Below are 22,252 nucleotides of genomic sequence, written 5' to 3'. Positions count from 1 at the left end.
TAATTGGTCAATTTCTTACGACTTAAGACTTAAAACACCTATTGTAGATCCGGACTTATGTGTTAGACGAGCCGGGTTTCAGGCGCCGGCGCGTCGAAAATAACGTACCTGTCGCTAGTAAATAGGAGATCATTAATCGCCTATGTAAAAATTTTTGAAAATGTTGAAAATTTTAATATATTTTACATATTTTACGTATGTATACATATATACAAATATGTATAATATATTAATATGTTTACCTAACCCGTTCTTACATAGAGTCCGTCTAGACTACGCGCCCATTTTTCCTACCCTGGCTACACGGCTACATATTATGGCCCGTCTACAATACACGTAGTAAACTTGGTTTAAAAAGTAAGAGCAAAAAATTGACCAATCACAGTCGACTACTTCTTAAACCAAGCTTACTACGGCCGCGGTCCGATTCGCGCTTACGACGCTTAAAAATCATTTCATCCTTGTTGTTTGTCAAATGTTGAACGAAGACAAATAATGCTCATGAGCGTTGTCAGCATAAATCGGACCACGGCCTACGTGTATTGTAGCGTTAAACCACTGTACATACTCGCTGCTCCATCGTCGCGCATGCGCCTGAAACCCGGCCCGTTTAGCAACACTGGTTGATCCTCTGTGTGATTCGGTGTTGCGCGGGGCCAATTTCCCAGTTGACAAATTTCATAACCTCGATAGTCGTTAACTTTAACACTTGATATCTCGATTCTTGGGGCAGAGCGACGCTTATTTCTGCCAGATTATTTCGTTTCATGCAAAAACGCGTCGAATGAGTCTAATTTTATTGATATTTTAGCCGCTTTAGCTAAACTGTAATAATTGCTCCCGTTTTTAACACTAGACACATTATTGAGATTATATAAACTAATACATTTGTCTTTAAAATGAGAGTTAATCTTCAACAAAATTTCAAGCAGTTTTGTAGAGCACGGCATTTCTTGCTACACACATTAGTATGTACTATTATTTGCAATTTTTTGTACATTATTATATAGTAACAAATTATATTTATAATAAAACGTTTAAAGTATTATTTATTTAGCAATAATAATAATAATAATATTTGTAATAGCCCACAGAAACACCAAAGAAAAATATAATCGACACGAGATTATTTATGCCAGAACCAGAATATGATATAGATTTTGTATGCAATCCTGCAAACCGTGACATTATTTTCAGCAATATTAAAAGTCGAAAAGGTATTGGAGATATTGATAAAGTTCTCGAATATTCTGGCAATCCTGAGAAGCAAGAATTGCTTTTGCAAGAATTAAGCAAAATACCAAATTGCACGCATCCTGCAGTAATTGAGTATGGAGATGAACCAAGATTGCTGAAGAAATGTGGCAGAAAACCACAATTTGACTTTGAGCCACAAGAGTTCGCTGAACTTGCCACTAATTTAAAAGCAATAAGAACCCATACACTCGGTCCTGTTACCGGACAAAGAAGCTATATACTTTTAGGGGATCTAGCAGAATTGGAAGAAGCATTAGTTCAGTATACACTTAGAAGATTAATGAAGCATGGATTTAAATTATTGTCAGTACCTGACATCATCCTTACTAAAATAATCGAGAGATGTGGTTTAATAGTGGATAATAATAGGACTTTGGTATACAATTTAGATTCTCATTATGATGACAATTATAGCTTGTCTGGAACTGCAGAAATGTCATTAGCTAGCAAATTAATGAATACTATAATTTCCCATGACGCATTACCAATGAAATTGGCTGCTGTCAGCCGATGCTATCGTGCAGAGGGTTCAGGTTCTCTAGATGAAAGAGGAATCTATAGGCAAGAGATTACATTGTTATTAAGATTAACATATAAAGATAAACTTCAAATTTTTTAAATTGATTTTATTTTTTAACTTAATATGTTTGGACAGAGTTCATCAATTTACTAAAGTGGAAATGTTTGTTTGCTCCAAACCGAATCAATCTGAGGAAATGTTTCAAGATCTTCAAAATATACAGGAGGGATTGTTCTCTTCCTTAGGATTGCACTTTCAAATAATGGATATGCCATCACTTGATTTAGGTTCATCAGCTTATAGGTAATGCATTGTGGACAATTATATTCTTACATCTATATACAGGGTGTTCCATTTTAAATGACAAGATCAGGACAAGGTTATTTTGAATTTTTTAAATGAAACCCCTCATTTTTCATTCATGGTGTGTATATGTGCGAGCGCGCGCGCACACGTGTGTGACGTATGTGAGTGCGAGCGCATAGAAGAGGTGTAAATCCGATCACGTATGATATATCTTGGGTAATGCTAATTAACGGCAGTAACTTTTATGCTTTATAACTCGAAAAGTACTTAATGAAAAGATATTTTATTATAAAACTTTGAAAAGCTCTCGAGATAAGCTACAAGAATATGTAATGAAAAATGAGAGGTTCTATTTAAAAATTAGCAATAATATACTTAAACAAAATGTTAAATATTGAAAAACTCCTTTAATTAACAATACAAGCTGAAGATGATTCAAACTTGAAACGTTCTTTCTTAAAGATTTATTAAATGTTTTCCACATTACTTACATCTTGCGTTTGACTCCTATGGCCTTGGTTTTACTTCTTATTTGTATTGTCTATTTAAAAAATTCAAAATGACTTCGCCTTGACCTTGACAACATCACTCAAGATCAAATCAATAGTACAATAGTGTTATGTCTCCCTCAAAATCACAAAATTTTTGTCTGAAACATTTTTCTCTAAAGTGAACTGTTCAAGAGATATTTGAGGCCGTCATTTAAAACGGGACACTCAGTACATTTATATTTTTCACAAATGTAATTCTTTTTGTTTCAGAAAATGTGATATGGAAGGTTGGATGCCTGGAAGAAAATTATACGGTGAATTATCCAGTTGTAGTAATTGCACGGATTATCAGTCAAGGCGCCTCAATATTAAATATAGGACAAAAGACGGAAATGCAGCTCACGTGCATACACTAAATGGAACTGCGTGCGCGATACCTCGCATGTTAATCGCATTGTGTGAAACATATCAAACGAAACATCATCGTATCACTGTGCCAAATGAGTTGGTGCCTCTGATGAAGGGTAAAACACTCATTAAAAAGCAACCAATCGCAGATATGAGAACTTACAAATATAAACAAAAATTAAACGTAAAAGAAAAAGCATAAATAAAGTATAAATATTGCAACCATGTTGCCCATGAATGAATATTGTGATCGTAGATTGAACAAATTTCTTTTCTAGATCAAGTCCTTAAAAAGCATTTTTATTTTTCAATAATATTAGAATGTTATCATGAAACAAATTTTAGCATAAAGACAATTTATGTTATCGTGAAACTTCTTCCTGACATTTGTTCATTCTATCGTAAGGAAGTATTATAAGGAATTGTTACCAAAACTTCAAAATATTAAACACCACCTGTCAGTATATTTTCTATAAACTAGTACAATATTATTATACAAAGAAAGACAGGGATCCGAAAATTGTACGTACACAGGAATAAAGATTTTTTTTTTTTGTTATAATTCTTTGTTATTCTGTATATATTTTGTAGCGGAGTTATAAAAATGTAACACAAAATATTTTTTCTTAAAGTAATACAATTCAAAGATGTTGCAAATTTACAGTTCCTCCACACTGATTGGATGTTAGTGTTTAGTCCTTATTGATAATTTAAAAATTTTCTATTCTTTTGAATACTTAATTCATTATGGAGTTCCTAACATTGACTTTTATTTATATCTTATTTATATTTTGTTTTTCCATATGCCTTTTCTGATTGATATTGTTCTTGATCTATATCTCAAAATTTTAGGACTATCGTTTCTTGTCACTGGCAATGATGCGTTTTCCTATAGAGAAAAAAAAATGATGTAAAATATAATTATAAAATATAATATAAATTCCTCGTGGATTTTGTATAAACTTTTGTAAAAAGTTACTTGAATATCTCTAATCCTCTTCTTCTCCTGATTCAGATTCCTCTTCAGCATTCTGTAGCCACTCCACAAATTTTTTCATTTGGTCTAGAAAGAGCATTTTCCCCTTCACGGAATGCCCTTCTTTGTACCACTTCAATATTACATCTTCCGACACAACTTCCGCTAAAAGTCAAACGTTCGATTCTTCATAACAAAATTATTTACTGCAATATCTAATTAAATTATATATACAAATCTACAATGTATATTATATAAAATCTTGGTGTTAGTAATTCTCTCTCTTTCTCTCTCTCAACATATATATATATATATATATATACATACTTTTATAAAAGAGTAAAACAATCTTTTGGAAGACTTTCATAAAATTCATGTTTTCATAACAGAACTCCTGAACTTTGAGGATGAGTGCAAGCTCAGATCTGGCAGTGGTTGTAAAAGCACCGAACAGTGGAGTATAAACTTTTAAATGTTTCAGTGCTTGTTCAGCGACTAACTCTTCTTTCTTGTTCCATTCAGCTTGGCCCATTACGACAACCCAAATCTATAAACGGTGAATGACAAAAAAACAATACTTTTGTGTCTTAATAAAGTGCATAAGAGAAAAACAAAACAATTACCAATCCAATCACTTCATGTTCAGGTAGGAATGCCACTCCTTTGTGCCATTTCTTTGAGATCTAATGTAATGTCTTTCATCGGCCTATTTTCTGCTAAATCATCCAAGAGAAGTTGTTGCAAATCCCGCTTAGCTTCTTGACTGGCTTGAGCCTTGTGTAATTTAACGATATCCGCCAAGCCTACTGCTTCGAATACAGACCGGAAGTGTTCCTCTGTTCGCTTATTTGGTGGTACAAACTCCATCAACCTACAAAATATACGAATGGAATCACATAAACAAGATAGCAAGTATAGAGGCGAATCAATTAGAATATTAAGAGAAATTATCTAAATTGTACATATAATAATCAACATATTTTAGCTTTACCTTCCCTCAATACCACCTTTCTTCAGAGCTGTCATTAAACTAGATAAACCCTTCTCCTGTTTCCAAGTAACAAAGACTTCCAGTAGGAAGTCTAATGCCAAATTGTCCTTAACAAGATGTTCATTTATCAGGACTGAGAGTACCGTGGGTGGTACAGAACCATTTGAGATCCACAGTGCTGTCATCCTAGCTAGCTTGATTCTTTCTTTAGGTGAAAATCCTTTCATGAAAACTAATACTTTCTTCATTTCTTCCTCAAACATCTTCTCCAGATATTTGTAACGCCGCATGAGCTTGATAAAAACCTGTTTATTCAAACAATATTTATTTTGGTGGACGTGCAATGTCGTGAAAACAAACGTGCCGAAATTTAAAAAATAAGACAATGACCCGCAACGTCAAATTACCGAAATTTCAGACGTGTGAAAAATAAGACAATGTCCCGAAATGTCAAGTTATTTAATTTCATTTAAAACAGTGATAGAAACTTAATAAAATAAAATACACAATTATATTTACTTTTTACCTGTTCAAAATTTCGCATAGACTCCATGTCCTCTGGCTGTTCAAAAACGCATGCACTAGTTTTAACTGGTTTGTCACCATCTTGAGCAATGGAACCACCAGGAACTAAAAGGCCTCCAGCTATCATGATGTCAAAAAGTGCCTCTCCATATCGACGATAGTCCAACTTGGAACCAGCCGCGTCCAAAAATTTAGAAATTGCTTCTAAGTCGTTACCAGCTTTCTCCAAACCAAGCAAAACCGCATCTCGAAATCCGGTTGGGTCATATTTTTCTCTTTCATCTACAAACAATTGCTTTTGTGAGTATAAGATTTAGAAAATTGGTTTTTAAAATTTTACATATTAAATAACAATTGCTTTTTACCTCTTTTTCTGGTCTTTATGCGTTGACCTGATAGTATCGGTTTTTCTATTTTTTGACTCATACAATACTCTTCTGAAAATATTATATAGATAAATGTAGTTTATTTATAAGATTATCTTTTCTATGTTGAAACTTCTCCAAGAACAATAAATTACGGGATAGAATTTCGAAACGTTTTAAAAAAGGTTTGCGAGAAACGTGCAAACGCTTGAGATTCAAATATTCAATGAATATTTCCAAGAAACGTGCAAATGGCCAAACGCTCGAGTTCCTATATTCAATATAAATCTATCGCTGTAAAATTGCAAAAATGTAAGTTGAAGTTGAAGAAAACGTGTGCTTGACATCATTACGCTGTAACATTTCAACTTTGGAATCGTTATAGAATAAGATAAATCACGTTATAGAATAAGATAAATAACGACGAGAAAAATAGTCTAGCGTTGTTGTCGGGCGTCTGTAACATGCAAGGCCAGAGGATTACATATGTATGTAATGCTAGAATGGCTAATTCGGAGGTTAAGATCGCGCGCGATGCGTAACCACGACGATGGCCGAAGCCATTAAATGTAACTCGAGGAAATCCGGCGAAGCGTGTGCGACAAATCTGCCGACTCTCTCATAGCCGATGATGTTTTCCGCTCGTCGGATCACTTACTTTGAACCACGTACAAATTGTAGAACAATCTCTCCCGTGCGAGCGTATATGACTAACGTGAGACGTTTTAACGAAGACACAAGACACTCGCTCTCGAGGTCAGCAAAATCAAAGAGACTCGGACAGAGAAGAAACAATGGTTAACGAATTCTAGACGACAAACCGACAGGTCAATTTTCACATGGTGGAAGAAACCCAGGTGTGCTCGTTCTCGAGACTCGAGACGAATTTCGTACGGTTCTGCGCACATGCCAAATCAGCCAAATGTAATGAATGAAGCGTACATACCTATAAAGCCCAGTGTCCACGATGCTAGAAATCCGTACTAGAGATCTCGGATGAAGAAAGAATTGACCAATCGCATTGATCATGTGACTAAATTGTTTAAATGTGATTGGTTAATTCTTTCTCTCTCCGAGATCTCGGACCAATTTCTAGCATCGTGGACACAAGGTTTTAGGCCGGAATCGGACTAGGCATTGAAGATTGGGTGCGTTCAGCAGAACGTTTGTTTTGCAACTGTTGTAAGTTTCCTTCGCGCTAATTGGATCATACTTTTAGATCTAGAAGAATGGTCCTATCTCAGCAGACAATCATAAAACGGTTGCAAAACTGTTGAGTCTGCTGAACGCAGCCAATGGCTGCGTTCAGCAGAACGTTTGTTTTACAACTGTTGGAAGTTTCCTTCGCGCTGATTGGATCATACTTTTAGATCTAGAAGAATGGTCCTATCTCAGCAGACAATCATAAAACGGTTGCAAAACTGTTGAGTCTGCTGAACGCAGCCATTGAGATTGAAGATTGAAAGATTCAAATTTGACTAATCGAAATGAAAGGAGCTAAAATTTCTTATTGGTCCTTATTGGTCAAATTTCAATCTTCAATCTTCAACCTCAATCTTTAGTGCGTAGTCTGATTCCGGTCTAAAGCCTGCCGCACACGATGCTTGTTTTCCTGCTGGATTCCTAGCTAGATTAGAATCTTACCATCGTATTGGCCGCGGTACTGACAGTGTCAGCATCGTAGCCAATACGGTGGCAAGAATTTATTCTAGCTAGCAATTCAGCAAGAAAACAAGCATCGCGTGCCGCCGGCTTTAGGGCTGCCTCGCAGACAAAATTTCTGTTGCCTAGTTTACATTGTGCACTTGACACGGATACTGACTAGTAACTTTCTATTGGATTATTTTAATTTCGGCGAAACGTGTAAACATATACATGATATGTGTATTTAATTAATCATTTTGATGCATATTCTACCAATTTAGTACATCATTCTTTAAATACGTTGCTTAAATTAAAATAATTTAATAGAAAGTTACTAGTTAATACGCGTATCGAGTGTAAAGGGGATCTGTATTCACAGTCGAATATGATGGCCGTTCTACAATAAGCCATTAGTCATAAATCAGAAGTTAGAAGCTGGAAATTGACGACTGTGATTGGTCAATTTTCAGCTTCTTACTTCTGAATTATGACTAATGGCTTATTGTAGAATGGCCATTCCGCGCGCTCACGTAATGGGCGCATTCAGCGGACTCAACAGTTGAGTGAGCGCTTGCTGTTATTGGTATATTCTTTTAGCTTATCCAATCAGAATTTTAGATCTAAAAGGATACATCAATAGCAGCGAGCGCTCACTCAACTGTTGAGTCTGCTGAACGCAACCAATAGGCGCGTTCGAGTTGACAAAGCGGCTAGCCTGCTCGCCAAGCAAATCGAACATAATTGGTTGTTACTTATAGATCCAACCAATCATATTCAATCGCTCGGTAAGCATGCCTAGCCGCTTTGCCGTCTTGAACTCGCCCAATGTTTCGTGCCCACTTTCGATCCTTCGTGAACGCGCGACGTACTCATTGAAAACAAATCATGGCGGACGCTGCTGCACGTCAATTACAATACGAATATAAAGCGGTTTGTATTTCTTATTTTTAATTGTTGATTTTTTTAATGATGACATAAGAATTGGTTTTAATTATCTTACTATGTGCTAACTTTTTTATAATGTACGACTTATATGATATTTATGACGTTACATTTACGGCATGTTGTATCTGCGATGCGATTTTGTTGCATTATATCGCGATAACATTTACAGAATTCCAATCTTGTTTTACAAGCTGATGTCCGGTTAATAGAAAGACGCAGTCGAGATGAAGCTACCGGTGAAGTTATGTCTCTCGTGGGAAAATTGGATGGTACTCGTATGGGTGATAGGGCCCAGCGTACCAAACCTGGAAAAGCAGAGGAAAGAAAAGTCAAGTAAGTTTATTGTAAATCAGTAATTGGATTTGAACACAACCCTGATAGCCAAGCATGTTTTGCAAAATCGTGCAATTTAATGCATAAATTTTCTGAGCACAAATTTTCGACTAGTGCTGTGTATTTTTTAGTTAAAAACATGTAATACATAATCAACAACGTATTCAACAACACGAGGACAGATTTGAAACATTTCGTGTCAGCAGATTCAGAGCAAACGTCTGTCTCAGGAATGATAATTCTATGCATACAATCAAATCTTACTTTCTACTAAAGTATTAGGCGATTTTTGGCGTGCTTCTGGTACAGCAACCAAAAGTAACTGCGGTTGGGGCTATCTTTATCTTCTGATCCCTGAAAATGAAGATAACCTTAGTCGCGGTTGCTTTTGGTTGCTATACCAGAAGCACGCCAAAAATCGCCTATTATTGACGATATATTGACATTATATTTCTGATTCTAACGTCAAGACACAAGTAGCACTTAAAGAATAGTGAACATTGAAGGTACATTGTTTTTTTTTTTTTGCATTTACAGCGCTTGTAAGTATCATTAGTCCTTGCTTAATATTTGATAAACAACAAGGATGAACTGATGTTTACAGCATGTGAAAATGAAAGGTACCTTGAAACATAAATTGGGTTGCAGCTTCTTTCAATTCTATAAAACTACAAAAAAACGAAAACTATTTTAAAATTATTACTATTATATAAAAAAGTTATACATTACACTGACAATATTCACAACAGTGGTCAATTTTCAGTGTAATTTATTACTGTTTTAAATAATAATTTTAAAATAGTTTCCATTTTTGTAATTTTATAAAAAGATTTATTATAATAATGCAATTTAATTATCAGATTAACTATCTGTTAATACAGTTTATAACAACAGTTTATAATCTATATATTTCAATTATTTCAAAGTTAATATGTTTCGCATTTTATAGACGACAAAAACGCGATGAAGCACAATATGACTTCACTCGTATGAAAGGAGCAACATTATTATCTGAAGGTGTGAATGAAATGGTTGGTATTGTATATCGTCCAAAAACACAAGAGACACGTCAAACTTACGAAGTATTACTCAGTTTCATACAAGAAGCTTTAGGTGACCAACCACGTGATATTCTTTGCGGTGCAGCTGATGAAGTACTAGCTGTATTAAAAAATGACCGACTTAAAGAGAAAGAAAAGAAAAAGGAAACTGAACTTTTACTCGGTTTATTAGCAGAAGAAAGATTTGCACTGCTTGTAAATCTTGGTAAGAAGATCACGGATTTTGGTAGCGACGAAAAAAGTACAACAAATGATGAAAATATTGACGAAACATATGGGATCAATGTACAGTTTGAAGAAAGTAGCGAGGAAGATGATGAAGATGTATATGGAGAAGTACGAGAAAATGAAGACGAAGGTGATGAAGGTGAAGAAGCTAATGATGACAGAGCTATTCATGCAGAAAACGTAAGGTTTTGCTCAATTAGTCTTACTGAAATATAAATTTTCAAAACAAGTTACTATTTATATCGTATTCCTTCAATTATGACTTTCAATGTGCCACAAATTTCTTACATTATAAAACTAACAAAGGACGCAACCAACTGACTTCTTTCAATTATAATAAGCTTTGGATATATCGTTCATTTTCCAGAACAACAACATAACTCAAAAATTGTCATTTTTTAATTGTTTACACAAATAGAACGGCCCTTTAATGTTCTTAATTCTTGTAAATTGACATAACTGAGTTGCTAAAACTCATTACAAAAGAGCAGTTGTGTCAAAATTACATTGTCGCATTTTGTCAATTATTTTGATTCAACAGTGTTTCATCCACAACTTTTATAACTAGACTACTGATTCAATGTGATTGAAGAGATGAACCTAATTCGGAGCTATCCTTGTTTCAGTTCACATGTGCGTCCTGTCTGTATCACGTGAATTGAATGTAAAAACACTACGTTAGAGTAGAAATTATCATAAATGTCAAATGTCATTTCATAGTAACTTTTTAATTGTATTCTGAAAAACAATAATGTAAAATGGTTGTTTGCAGTGTAATAAACTGCTGAAGTCGTTATAAAGTAAGAAGTAATGTTCTTCTTCTTTCATAAGTATTATTATAAATACAATAGGTACTAAAAATACTTTCCAATACCTACTTGAGCAGTGATTATCCATGTGATTTATACATGTGAAAATGAGTGAACACAAATATGACGCTGCTCAGACCCCAAAGCTCTCTTCAAACATGGATGCAAAGTCGGCAGTCTACTTACAGAAGTCTGTGATTTCATCTCAGTTGTTTCTGAGCAGTTGTAGTGGAAGGTCTTATTTAGTTTTCACGGAGAACGTCATATCTCCTATTAGTACGACATTGTGGTAAAGGTAAAAAAAAAACAGTGTTATTTTTTTATTGAATTTTTGTATTGTTTCAACTTGTAACTTTCTTGATAAAACAATATGGTAATTATGCAGTATAAGGAGGCCATCCGAATCGCCTTGACCTTGACATATGTTGTCAATGTCATGACCTTCAAAAGTGACCTTCAAAAGGTTTTAGCCGGCGCTTATTATTCGTTGGAAAGTTATTAACAAAATAAGTTTAAGAAATACACACAGCCAAATTTCTACTATACATATTCAATATCAAGTAATATTCTACACTTCTCCCTCTCTCTCCCCCCCTTCCTTCCCTCTCCCCCTCCCCCTTCCTCCCTCTGCTTAGGAACGTACAATTTTCCACGCGTTATTTTTTGAAGTTTTTTATTAATAACTTTTTAACGAATATAACGAGCGTCAGCTAAAACCTTTTGAAAATCACTCAGGGTGATTGACCTTGACAACATATGTCAAGATGAAGACGATGCAGGCGACCTTCCCTATTCTACATAATTACCCTTTTACATACTATAATTTGCGATTCATTTCCTTATTTTATTTGAAGTAAGAATTTAACGTATCAAAACTTTGCATCACAATATCTCTGGTCACAAGGCAGAGAAAAAATAAAGACACTTTCATTATATATTTTGGGTGGAAGCTACCGATTGAGCGTACTTAGAACTTGATCGGTTCAATTCTTATTGATCTCATAATCGTGATCTTGAAAATATCGACGGTTGGCATAAAGATACATGGCCGGTCTCGCGCTGATATGTCGTTGCGCGTGTCTTACCACGAGACACTACCGTGTCTCCTGATGTTTTATAATTTTTCTATTCGAGCTGTTTCATAAAAATTTTTCAATTTTTATATTTTTGTGTGTATACTACTATACAGTGCGTATCAAAAGTTCCGGATCGGCTAATTATCTCAGAAAGTATTCTTGAAACCATTCAACTTTTATTTAAAACAATTTTTCTACCTCTCATAGTTTCAACAATATTCACTCTGGAAGAAAAAAATTCGATTTCGCTCTCAAGGAAGGTTTTCTTTAACGCCAAGTCATGTTGAGTGTAAAAAATTCAACTTGACCTTTACATTGCAAACTCCATCCAAAATCAAACTCTTATCATTATTAAGTACATTTTATGTATAATAGTTCTACAACTTTGAGTCTTTATATATTTTTTGCGTTAGTTGATCGTTTTCAAGATATCTTAGCGTTTTCGGACTTTATGAAAACTCTATATCTGAAGTGAAGGATTAATTTTTGTTACATGTCATTTGTAAATAAAGACAATTTAGATAAAACAAAATGACGAGATCGCTTTGAAACATTTATAAAAATAGGTCAAAGCTATCCCCCCTTCCGTCCGAGTCAATATTGTAGTAAAAGGCACATAAAAATAGGCTACACATACGCATTGAATGAAATGCATTTCACATGCTTTTTATCATCTTTAATGACTATTTACTGAATGTTAGGGAAGTTTAAACTAAGAATAGCTACGATTCATTTTCAGGTATTTCCAAACGATCTCATTTCGTTTTATCCAAATTATCTTTATTACAAATAGCATGTAACAAAAATTAATGTTTCATTTCTTGCTTATGACATTACGATTCAGTATGGCCGTGGTCACTACTCAAGAGCCTTAAATGGAAGTTAATAATAAGTTAATGTTAAACTCAATTATTATTAGTAGGAATTCACTTGGAGTATTTATATGAACTGTTACATATTTTTCAGCTGGGTGGAACAGAAGAAATGAAGAAAGAAAAACCATTACATCCATTAGACATTGATGCATATTGGTTGCAAAGAAGATTAAGTAGGATATATGATGATGCCATGGTATCGCAAGCGAGAGCTGCTGAAGTATTAGCTGTCTTGAAAGATGCCGCAGATGATCGCGAATGTGAAAATCAGCTTGTGCTTTTATTAGGTTATGATTGTTTTGATTTCATTAAACAGCTTAAAAAATACAGACATACAGGTAAGAATTGCATATGTTAGCAAATTAATATTCATATATTTGTAATTTTTTATTCGTATATGATTTTAAAAGAAAAATATTTTAAAATAAACTATTTATAAAATTTACAGTTGCATACTGTACGATGTTGGCCTCATCGCAGTCTGAATCAGAAAGACAAAAAATTCGAAACAAAATGAATGATGACCCGGTGCTTGCCAAAATCTTGCGGCAATTAGATACAGGTAAAGGTGAAGATGATGCTGATGAGACAATGGAAGCGAGATCCCAACGCAAAAGACGGGAAGAGAATGAGGATACTGGAGGACCTGGAGGACAGGTTCAAGGTACAAGAAACTTGATAGATTTGGAGGATCTTATATTTGCTCAAGGAAGTCATTTCATGGCCAATAAGCGTTGCCAATTACCTGACGGAAGTTTTCGAAAACAGCGGAAAGGGTGAGTATAATATATAATTCGTTTAAAAAACACATTTAAAATGTTAGAAAAAACAATACAAAATATATATTTCATCTTAAAAAGGTTCGCCTATAACTTTGGAGTAAAAAATGCGACTGAAATAAATTGTCATAGCGATTCCGTATCATATGCAATATTAGTGTAATGAATTGTGGATACTATTTATGTGCTATATTCTTAGTAAATTATTAGTGTATAGAATATTAACAAATGTATGAAATTGTCAACGACTCGGGAAGTCGAGTGTATATTTGCACTATGTTGCACTTCGCGATGTGACGGACAGTGACAGGCTATGGCGCATGATAAGAGCAATTCAAAATCGGTATAAAGGCCGATTTTGTATTATTTTCATACGCATACATTATGGTCAACTTCAGAATAATATTACAAGAAAACTATCGGTCAATATTGCTTAAATAGTGGGATTATTTGTACAGTATTTATCTACATCATATAAAAAAAATTAAGACTCTAAGTTGATTTTCGACTAACAGACAAATCTCCTTAACACTTTCACATAATCAGTCCGTATAGTTCTTCACCTTTCTGAAACTGTAAATCAGATGATACATTAAATCTACAGTTGATTGTCGCAAAGTTCTGTAATTAAAATAAGAATGGATAAAATAATAATTTGGAGAGAGCAATGATAAGGAGAGTAGGAATTACTAAGCAGAGAAAGGATCAAAGATAGAAGAAGATGTGATCAGAAAGCAATTCCGTATCAATCTGCTTATTTGAACCTTTTTGTTACCTTTTTATGTGGATCATTTCGGAGATATTTCTCTTAATAAAGGATGGCTTATTATTCAAAATTTCTACGTGATCCCAATCGAATCATGATTTTCAAATAGTCGATGGTTAGAAATAACCGACAATGATCCGCTTTTTTTTGTTTTATTAATATCAGACTTGTGTTCTTTAATTATAGTCTTAAGCTGTCTTTTTTAGTCTGACCCACATGCTTTCACAGTCCAAGCAATTGATCTGATATATGATCTTCTAACAGGACATTCTATCCAACAAATTTTTACCCGTCATAAATTTTTTTAACATGTGAGGAAAGGCCATTTGGCGATTAAGTCTTGCAGAGACTAGAATAAACCTTTCAAATACAAATTGATTCTTTACGTTGTAAGATACGTTTGATTTTAGATACGTTTGATTTTTTACACGATGAATGGTTTATTAATTTAAGTGGAATTAACATTCCGATAGAAGTTAGATGTTTTTTACAATTAGGTGAATGGTTCGTCTTATTGTTTATCAGATTTGATATGAGAAGTCATATCGGAGTATATCTGACCATATATAATTTGATATGCCGAGATATAATTTGATCTGGTCAGATTTTATCCTTTTCTCTCGAGTATAGAAATGAATTATGTATAACCAGAAATGACATTAGTATTGTATTCACAGCTATGACAAACTATCAAATTAATAATACATAGATATAAATATGATTTAATTTTTGCTCAAAACAAGAAGATAGTTTTTGTTACTTTTAATTTATAATATAAATCTATTTTATCGGTTGTAAATATTGTTTTATTGAAAAATATTTTTATTCAAATATGATTTACAAGAATTTTTATCGTGTTTTTCGTTTTTGATGTTACATTCTGAGGTAGTAGTGATGAGTTAACAGGAGAATCGATTCATTATTTTTTATATAAAATTGTCAAAAAATTATCGAAAATAATATTTATAGTTTATCAAAATGATTTCTAAAAATCAATCTGTAAGTGATACTAGACAAATAAATGTTTTTTTTTAGATTTTCGTTACCTTTGTTGCTCATATTAATTTGAACATTTAATAATTACAGATATGAAGAAGTTCACGTTCCTGCTCTAAAACCGAAACCGTTTGCGGAAAATGAAAAATTGCATCCAATTGAGCAATTACCTAAGTATGTGCAACCTGCTTTTGATGGTTTCAAGACGCTGAATCGTATACAAAGTCGCTTATATCAGACGGCATTGGAGAGCGATGAGAATCTGCTGCTGTGTGCTCCAACAGGAGCTGGTAAAACCAATGTAGCTCTGCTGTGTATGATGCGAGAAATTGGAAGACATATAAACGCTGATGGTACAATCAATGCAGATGAATTCAAAGTAATTTATGTCGCTCCGATGCGTTCGCTGGTGCAAGAAATGGTCGGCAATTTCCGCAAGCGATTGTCAACATATAATCTGACTGTTTCCGAATTGACGGGTGATCATCAGTTAACGCGAGAACAAATTGCCGCTACTCAAGTGATAGTATGTACCCCGGAGAAGTGGGATATTATAACAAGAAAGGGTGGCGAGAAAACTTTCACATCATTAGTACGATTGATTATTATCGACGAGATTCACTTATTGCATGACGAAAGAGGTCCTGTTCTGGAAGCACTGGTCGCAAGAACGATACGAAACATCGAAACTACTCAAGAAGACGTGCGTCTTGTTGGTTTATCGGCTACATTACCCAATTATCAAGACGTTGCAGCATTTTTGCGCATTAAACCGGAGACAGGACTGTTCTATTTCGACAATAGTTTCCGGCCTGTAGCTTTAGAACAGCAGTATATTGGCGTTACGGAGAAGAAAGCGTTGAAGCGTTTCCAAGTAATGAATGAGATCGTCTACGAAAAGACAATGGAACACGCTGGCAGGAATCAAGTACTGATATTTGTGCATTCACGTAAGGAAACCGGAAAAACAGCACGTGCTATTCGAGATATGTGCTTGGAGAAAGATACCTTAGGTCAATTTCTTAGGGAAGGTTCCGCGTCGATGGAGGTTTTGAGAACAGAAGCAGAGCAAGTAAAAAATCAAGAGCTTAAAGATCTGCTACCATATGGTTTTGCGATTCATCACGCCGGTATGACTCGTGTGGATCGTACGCTGGTAGAGGATCTCTTCGCCGATAGACACATACAAGTTCTCGTATCTACAGCGACTTTAGCTTGGGGTGTCAATTTGCCGGCTCATACAGTTATCATCAAGGGTACTCAGGTATACAACCCGGAGAAAGGTAGATGGGTAGAGCTGGGCGCTTTAGACGTACTGCAAATGTTAGGACGAGCCGGTCGACCGCAGTATGACACTAAAGGCGAGGGTATCCTCATCACAAATCATAGCGAGCTGCAATATTATCTGTCGCTTTTAAATCAGCAACTACCTATTGAATCCCAATTAATCAGTAAGATGTCCGATATGTTAAATGCGGAAGTAGTGCTAGGAACGATTCAGAATATCAGAGACGCGGTTACCTGGCTTGGCTATACTTATCTTTACATTAGAATGCTTCGCTGTTCAAATCTATACGGAATAAGTCACGACAAATTGAAACAAGATCCTTTATTAGAACTGCATAGAGCTGATCTGATTCATTCAGCTGCAGTCGGATTAGATCGTAGTGGCTTAATCAAGTACGATCGCAAATCTGGCAATTTTCAAGCGACCGAATTAGGTAGAATAGCATCTCATTATTATTGTACTCACGAAACTATGTCTACGTATAATCAGTTGCTGAAACGCACATTGAGCGAGATAGAATTGTTCCGGGTGTTTTCACTGTCGAGTGAGTTCAAAATGAAAGAGTGCCGATACCGGTGAAAGAGAGCATTGAGGAACCAAGCGCGAAAGTGAATGTGCTATTGCAAGCATACATCTCGCAGTTGAAACTTGAAGGATTCGCTCTTATGTCTGATATGGTGTTTGTGACGCAATCCGCCTCACGTCTCATGAGAGCTATCTTTGAAATAGTTCTATTCCGTGGGTGGGCACAATTAGCAGACAAATGCTTATCTATCTGTAAGATGATCGATCGCAGGATGTGGCAATCAATGTCGCCACTCAGACAATTCCGTAAGATGCCGGAAGAGATTGTGAAAAAGATCGAGAAGAAGAACTTTCCATGGGAGAGGCTGTACGATCTGGGACCCAATGAGATAGGCGAATTGATCCGCGTGCCGAAACTAGGCAAAACCATTCACAAATACGTCCATCAATTTCCGAAGCTTGGCTTGTCCACGCATATCCAGCCGATTACACGTTCCACTCTAAGAGTTGTGCTGACTATCACACCAGATTTCCAATGGGACGAGAAAATTCACGGTATGTCGGAAGCGTTTTGGATCTTAGTCGAAGACGTAGATTCAGAGGTAATTTTGCATCACGAATATTTCTTATTGAAGGCCAAATACGCAGCTGATGAACATGTAATTAAGTTCTTCGTGCCAGTCTTTGAGCCTTTGCCACCACAATACTTTTTGCGCGTTGTATCCGATCGGTGGATTGGTGCGGAGACACAATTGCCTGTAAGCTTTCGACATTTGATATTGCCTGAAAAGAATCTTCCACCTACGGAATTGCTGGATTTGCAGGCGCTGCCGATAACAGCGTTGCGAAACGCTAAATTCGAGAATATCTATTCTGCTTTTCCACAGTTTAATCCAATCCAGACGCAAGTGTTCAACGCAATTTATAATTCCGACGATAATGTATTTGTTGGAGCACCCACAGGTTCAGGAAAAACTACCATCGCAGAATTTGCAGTGCTAAGGTTATTAACGCAGAATCCGGAAGGACGATGCGTATATATGGTTAGCAAAGAGGCTTTAGCTGAATTGGTCTATGCTGATTGGGCAGCAAAATTTGGCCAACAGTTGGGAAGAAAAGTTGTCCTACTGAGCGGTGAAACAGGAACGGATTTGAAGCTACTTGCCAAAGGACAGATCATTATCACCACGGCGGATAAATGGGACGTTTTATCACGTAGATGGAAGCAACGGAAAAACGTCCAAAACATCCAGTTGTTTATCGTGGATGAATTGCAGTTGATTGGTGGTGAAGAAGGCCCTGTGCTAGAAGTTGCATGTTCGCGAGCACGTTACATCTCCTCGCAGCTCGACAAACCCACCAGAATAATAGCATTATCGGCCTCATTGGCTGATGCTAAAGACGCCGCACAGTGGTTGGGTGCACCGGCAGCTGCAACCTTTAATTTTCATCCTACTGTGCGACCGGTACCTTTGGAGTTGCACGTGCAAGGTATAAATGTCACCCATAACGCATCAAGATTAGCTGCCATGGCAAAACCAGTATATAACGCAATCCTTCGACACGCTGCACACAAACCGGTGATCGTATTTGTACCCACTCGTCGACAAGCGAGATTAACAGCCATCGACTTGTTGACATTCACGGCGGCTGAGGGTCAACCCTCGAGATTCTTCCACGCGGAAGAGGCTGACATTAAACCATTTCTCGATCGAATGAGCGACAAAACGTTGAAGGAAACTTTGTCGCAAGGTGTGGCTTATCTTCACGAGGGTTTATCGGCCGACGATCGTCGTTTAGTTGAGCAATTATTTGACAGTGGAGCTATTCAAGTTGCGGTCGCTACGAGGGATCTCTGTTGGGGTTTATCTATCAGCTCCCACCTTGTCGTAGTCATGGACACACAGTGCTATAATGGCAAGACACATGCCTACGAGGATTATCCGATCACAGACGTTCTGCAGATGGTAGCGCGAGCTAATCGTCCGTTAGAAGATGAAGACGCCAAATGCGTGCTCTTGTGTCAAAGCTCAAAAAAAGATTTTTTTAAGAAGTTTTTAAATGAACCACTACCGGTAGAGAGTCACTTGGATCGTCGGTTGCATGATCACTTCAACGCGGAGATTGTGACGAAGACGATCGAAAATAAACAAGACGCGGTCGATTACCTCACGTGGACTTTCCTGTATCGACGACTCACTCAAAATCCTAATTACTATGGCCTGCAAGGTGTCACACATCGGCACCTCTCAGATCATCTATCCGAGCTGGTCGAGAGCACATTAACTGATTTAGAACAAGCCAAATGTGTCGCTGTGGAAGACGAAATGGATACTTTGCCTCTTAATCTCGGAATGATTGCTGCCTACTACTATATCAATTACGCTACTATCGAATTGTTCAGTCTGTCTCTTAATAACAAGACGAAGATCAGAGGTTTGCTAGAGATTATTTCAGCAGCTGCTGAGTATGAGAGCGTTCCGGTGCGACAAAGAGAAGAAAATTTACTGAGAAGTTTGGCTGCACGTTTACCTCATGCTCCACAGGCTGCTAGAATGGCCGATCCTCATGTGAAGGCGCAGCTTCTTCTGCAAGCTCATTTATCGAGGATACAGCTAGGCCCAGAATTACAAAAGGATACTGAACTGGTGTTGAGCAAGGCCGTAAGACTGATACAAGCTTGTGTCGATGTCTTAAGCTCCTCTGGATGGTTAGCACCTGCCGTCGCCGCTATGGAACTTGCGCAGATGGTGACGCAAGCGATGTGGTCCAAAGATTCATATCTGAAACAACTGCCGCACTTTACAGCAGAGACCATCAAGCGCTGCACCGACAAGGGCGTGGAGACTGTATTTGACGTCATGGAACTCGAAGATGATGATCGAAATCGGCTATTACAGTTAACGGATGCGCAGATGGCAGACGTGGCCAAATTCTGCAATCGATATCCTAACATTGAGATGTCGTATGAAGTACAGGAGAAAGACAAATTACACAGTGGCGGCACAGTAAATGTGATCGTACAACTGGAACGGGAAGATGAGGTAATCGGGCCGGTAGTCGCGCCGTTCTTCCCGCAAAAACGTGAGGAAGGTTGGTGGGTAGTAATTGGCGACCCGAAGAGCAACTCGTTGCTCTCTATCAAACGTCTGACGTTACAACAAAAGGCAAAGATTAAGTTGGATTTTGTCGCTCCTGCACCCGGTCAGCATTCCTACACTCTGTACTTTATGAGCGATGCTTATCTTGGTTGCGATCAAGAATACAAGTTCATCATCAACGTCGGAGAATATGAATCGGATGCTAGTTCGGGTTCAGATTCTGATTGAAATCATTAAACCTAATATGTTCCATAATATATACTAATTTTTTGTACAAATATAGGTATGTCAAAAGTATTATAATATCACATTATTCATATAATTTTTTTTATTTGTTAACAATATCAGAGTAATCTGTACCAATAGTAATTATAATTTTTTTTAGTCTACAAATTCAATCCAAAATATTTTAATTGTCTTTCAATTGTCGTCCTTATTCTAAGCACATATGTGAAATAAAAAATTGTACGCCTCATTTTTTGTTTTCCTATTTTTTGTGGTCCAATGGTAAAGGGGGAAATGATAAGGAAGAGGGGAGGGAGGAAGAGAGAATTATACAACGTTATAATATAATAAAGATTTAACTTGTTGTACTGATTTGTACTTGATTGTACTGATAATCGCTCTTTGATACGGTTACAAGTTCTTTTTTATTTTCGCAAGTTTGATTTCACAACGACCGACTGCGCATACTGTGCCCTTTTCTTCCTTCTTTCGCGTGCGTCGCAGTGGGATAAATCCAGAATGTAGGTGGACCAAACCGCATATATATATATATATATATACATCCCTTGAAAAAAATTGTCAAAAAGCTACGAAACCGCATATATATACATCCCACATATCTATTGAAAAAATCTGCGCAGCGTATGACAGTCGAAGCGCTCACGTATTAAAGTTTGAACTGATACGATTCCTTGTGCAGCTGTCTGTAAATTAAACTCTAGCATAAAACATGGCTAACAAATCCCGCAGTTGTATTGGCACACTTTTTCTTCAAGTAGATAAATGTGTACTTTGACACTATGTGTTTTACTCTTATTAAAATTTAATTTTTCACCGCGTAAAAAACGACGATTTCTGTAATTGTTTACATAACAAATATGTATTTCAGGATATTAAAGCGCAGATAAAAAAGTACCGACTTTTACCAAACTTTTAAACATGAATTTCTATTCTTGGTGATGTAAACATAAAGCCACAAAAAACTGAATTTTAGTTTCTTTTTAATTTTCTTATTATTTCAAGATCAATCCTTACAAAGAAGCATATAGAAATGTCCCCTTCCGATTTTGATGAGCTTTTAGTATATTGTTCTATAGTTAATAACTTTAACATTCAAGATTTATAACTCGAAAAGTGCTTCATGAAAAAATATTTTATTATAACGTTTTGGAAAGCTCTCGAGGTGTGCTACAAAAATATGCAATAAAAAATTGAGGGTTCCATTTAAAAAATTTATGTTGACCCTGACCTGACCTTAGTAGTGCCCCCTATCCAAAATCCTTTATTTCCACCTTTCTCCTAAGAAAACCTACAACTTTCATATAAAACTTTTTCTTGTATCTCTCTTAGTTTCTGAGATATTCGCCTGGGGCGATTAAAATGCCCCACCCTGTATATGCAATCATTTTACAATCTTTCTGTGCTGTATGGGCGGTATACGGTTATCGCCAATATAAATGATCCCTAAACCCAAATCCTCATATCGATACCGGCGCTGTGAAACCAAGCGCTGATTGGTAAAATACGGATTATAGGGGTAAAATTTACTCCATTATCCACTTTCACCATTCACGTTCGGTGTTAAAGCATCGGTGTTTACATAAAAATTTGGGTTAAAAGATCTTTATAACAATTTAGTCGTCTTTTAGCAATCTTTTAGACGACTTTGTGTTTTCTCTGGACTACTACTATTGACGTTAAGATATATACTATCGACAATAGAAAAGAAAATTTTGTTTTTTCATATTATATGATAAATATA

General features: G+C 36.1%; 3 protein-coding genes across 3 annotated transcripts; 2 read left to right on the top strand and 1 right to left on the bottom strand.

Moving 5' to 3' along the window:
• Positions 1-665: 665 nt before the first annotated feature.
• On the top strand, positions 666-3,258 carry SerRS-m (Seryl-tRNA synthetase, mitochondrial). Its single transcript, XM_018448162.1, has 4 exons — positions 666-968; positions 1,088-1,818; positions 1,913-2,080; positions 2,845-3,258. The coding sequence occupies exons 1-4, from the start codon at positions 900-902 to the stop codon at positions 3,182-3,184; spliced, it is 1,308 nt and encodes a 435-aa protein (XP_018303664.1). The 5' UTR covers positions 666-899; the 3' UTR covers positions 3,185-3,258.
• Positions 3,259-3,317: 59 nt separating this feature from the next.
• On the bottom strand, positions 3,318-6,710 carry kra (basic leucine zipper and W2 domain-containing protein kra). Its single transcript, XM_018448163.1, is given in 9 exon segments — positions 3,318-3,871; positions 3,962-4,123; positions 4,286-4,505; positions 4,582-4,608; positions 4,610-4,829; positions 4,950-5,254; positions 5,476-5,756; positions 5,840-5,911; positions 6,498-6,710. Coding segments are annotated over 7 exon segments (1,266 nt in total). The 5' UTR covers positions 5,901-5,911; positions 6,498-6,710; the 3' UTR covers positions 3,318-3,871; positions 3,962-3,971.
• A 1,631-nt stretch (positions 6,711-8,341) lies between these two features.
• l(3)72Ab (U5 small nuclear ribonucleoprotein l(3)72Ab) lies at positions 8,342-21,464 on the top strand. Its single transcript, XM_018448160.1, is given in 7 exon segments — positions 8,342-8,413; positions 8,598-8,761; positions 9,711-10,230; positions 12,902-13,148; positions 13,259-13,586; positions 15,442-17,215; positions 17,218-21,464. Coding segments are annotated over 7 exon segments (6,354 nt in total). The 5' UTR covers positions 8,342-8,368; the 3' UTR covers positions 20,494-21,464.
• Positions 21,465-22,252: the final 788 nt, after the last annotated feature.

Source organism: Mycetomoellerius zeteki, unplaced genomic scaffold, assembly GCF_001594055.1.
Source record: "Mycetomoellerius zeteki isolate Tzet28-1 unplaced genomic scaffold, Tzet1.0 scaffold22, whole genome shotgun sequence".
Classification (NCBI taxonomy): domain Eukaryota; kingdom Metazoa; phylum Arthropoda; class Insecta; order Hymenoptera; family Formicidae; genus Mycetomoellerius; species Mycetomoellerius zeteki.
The sequence above is the reverse complement of the archived record's forward strand: the minus strand, read 5'-3'. Positions and strand labels throughout refer to the sequence as shown.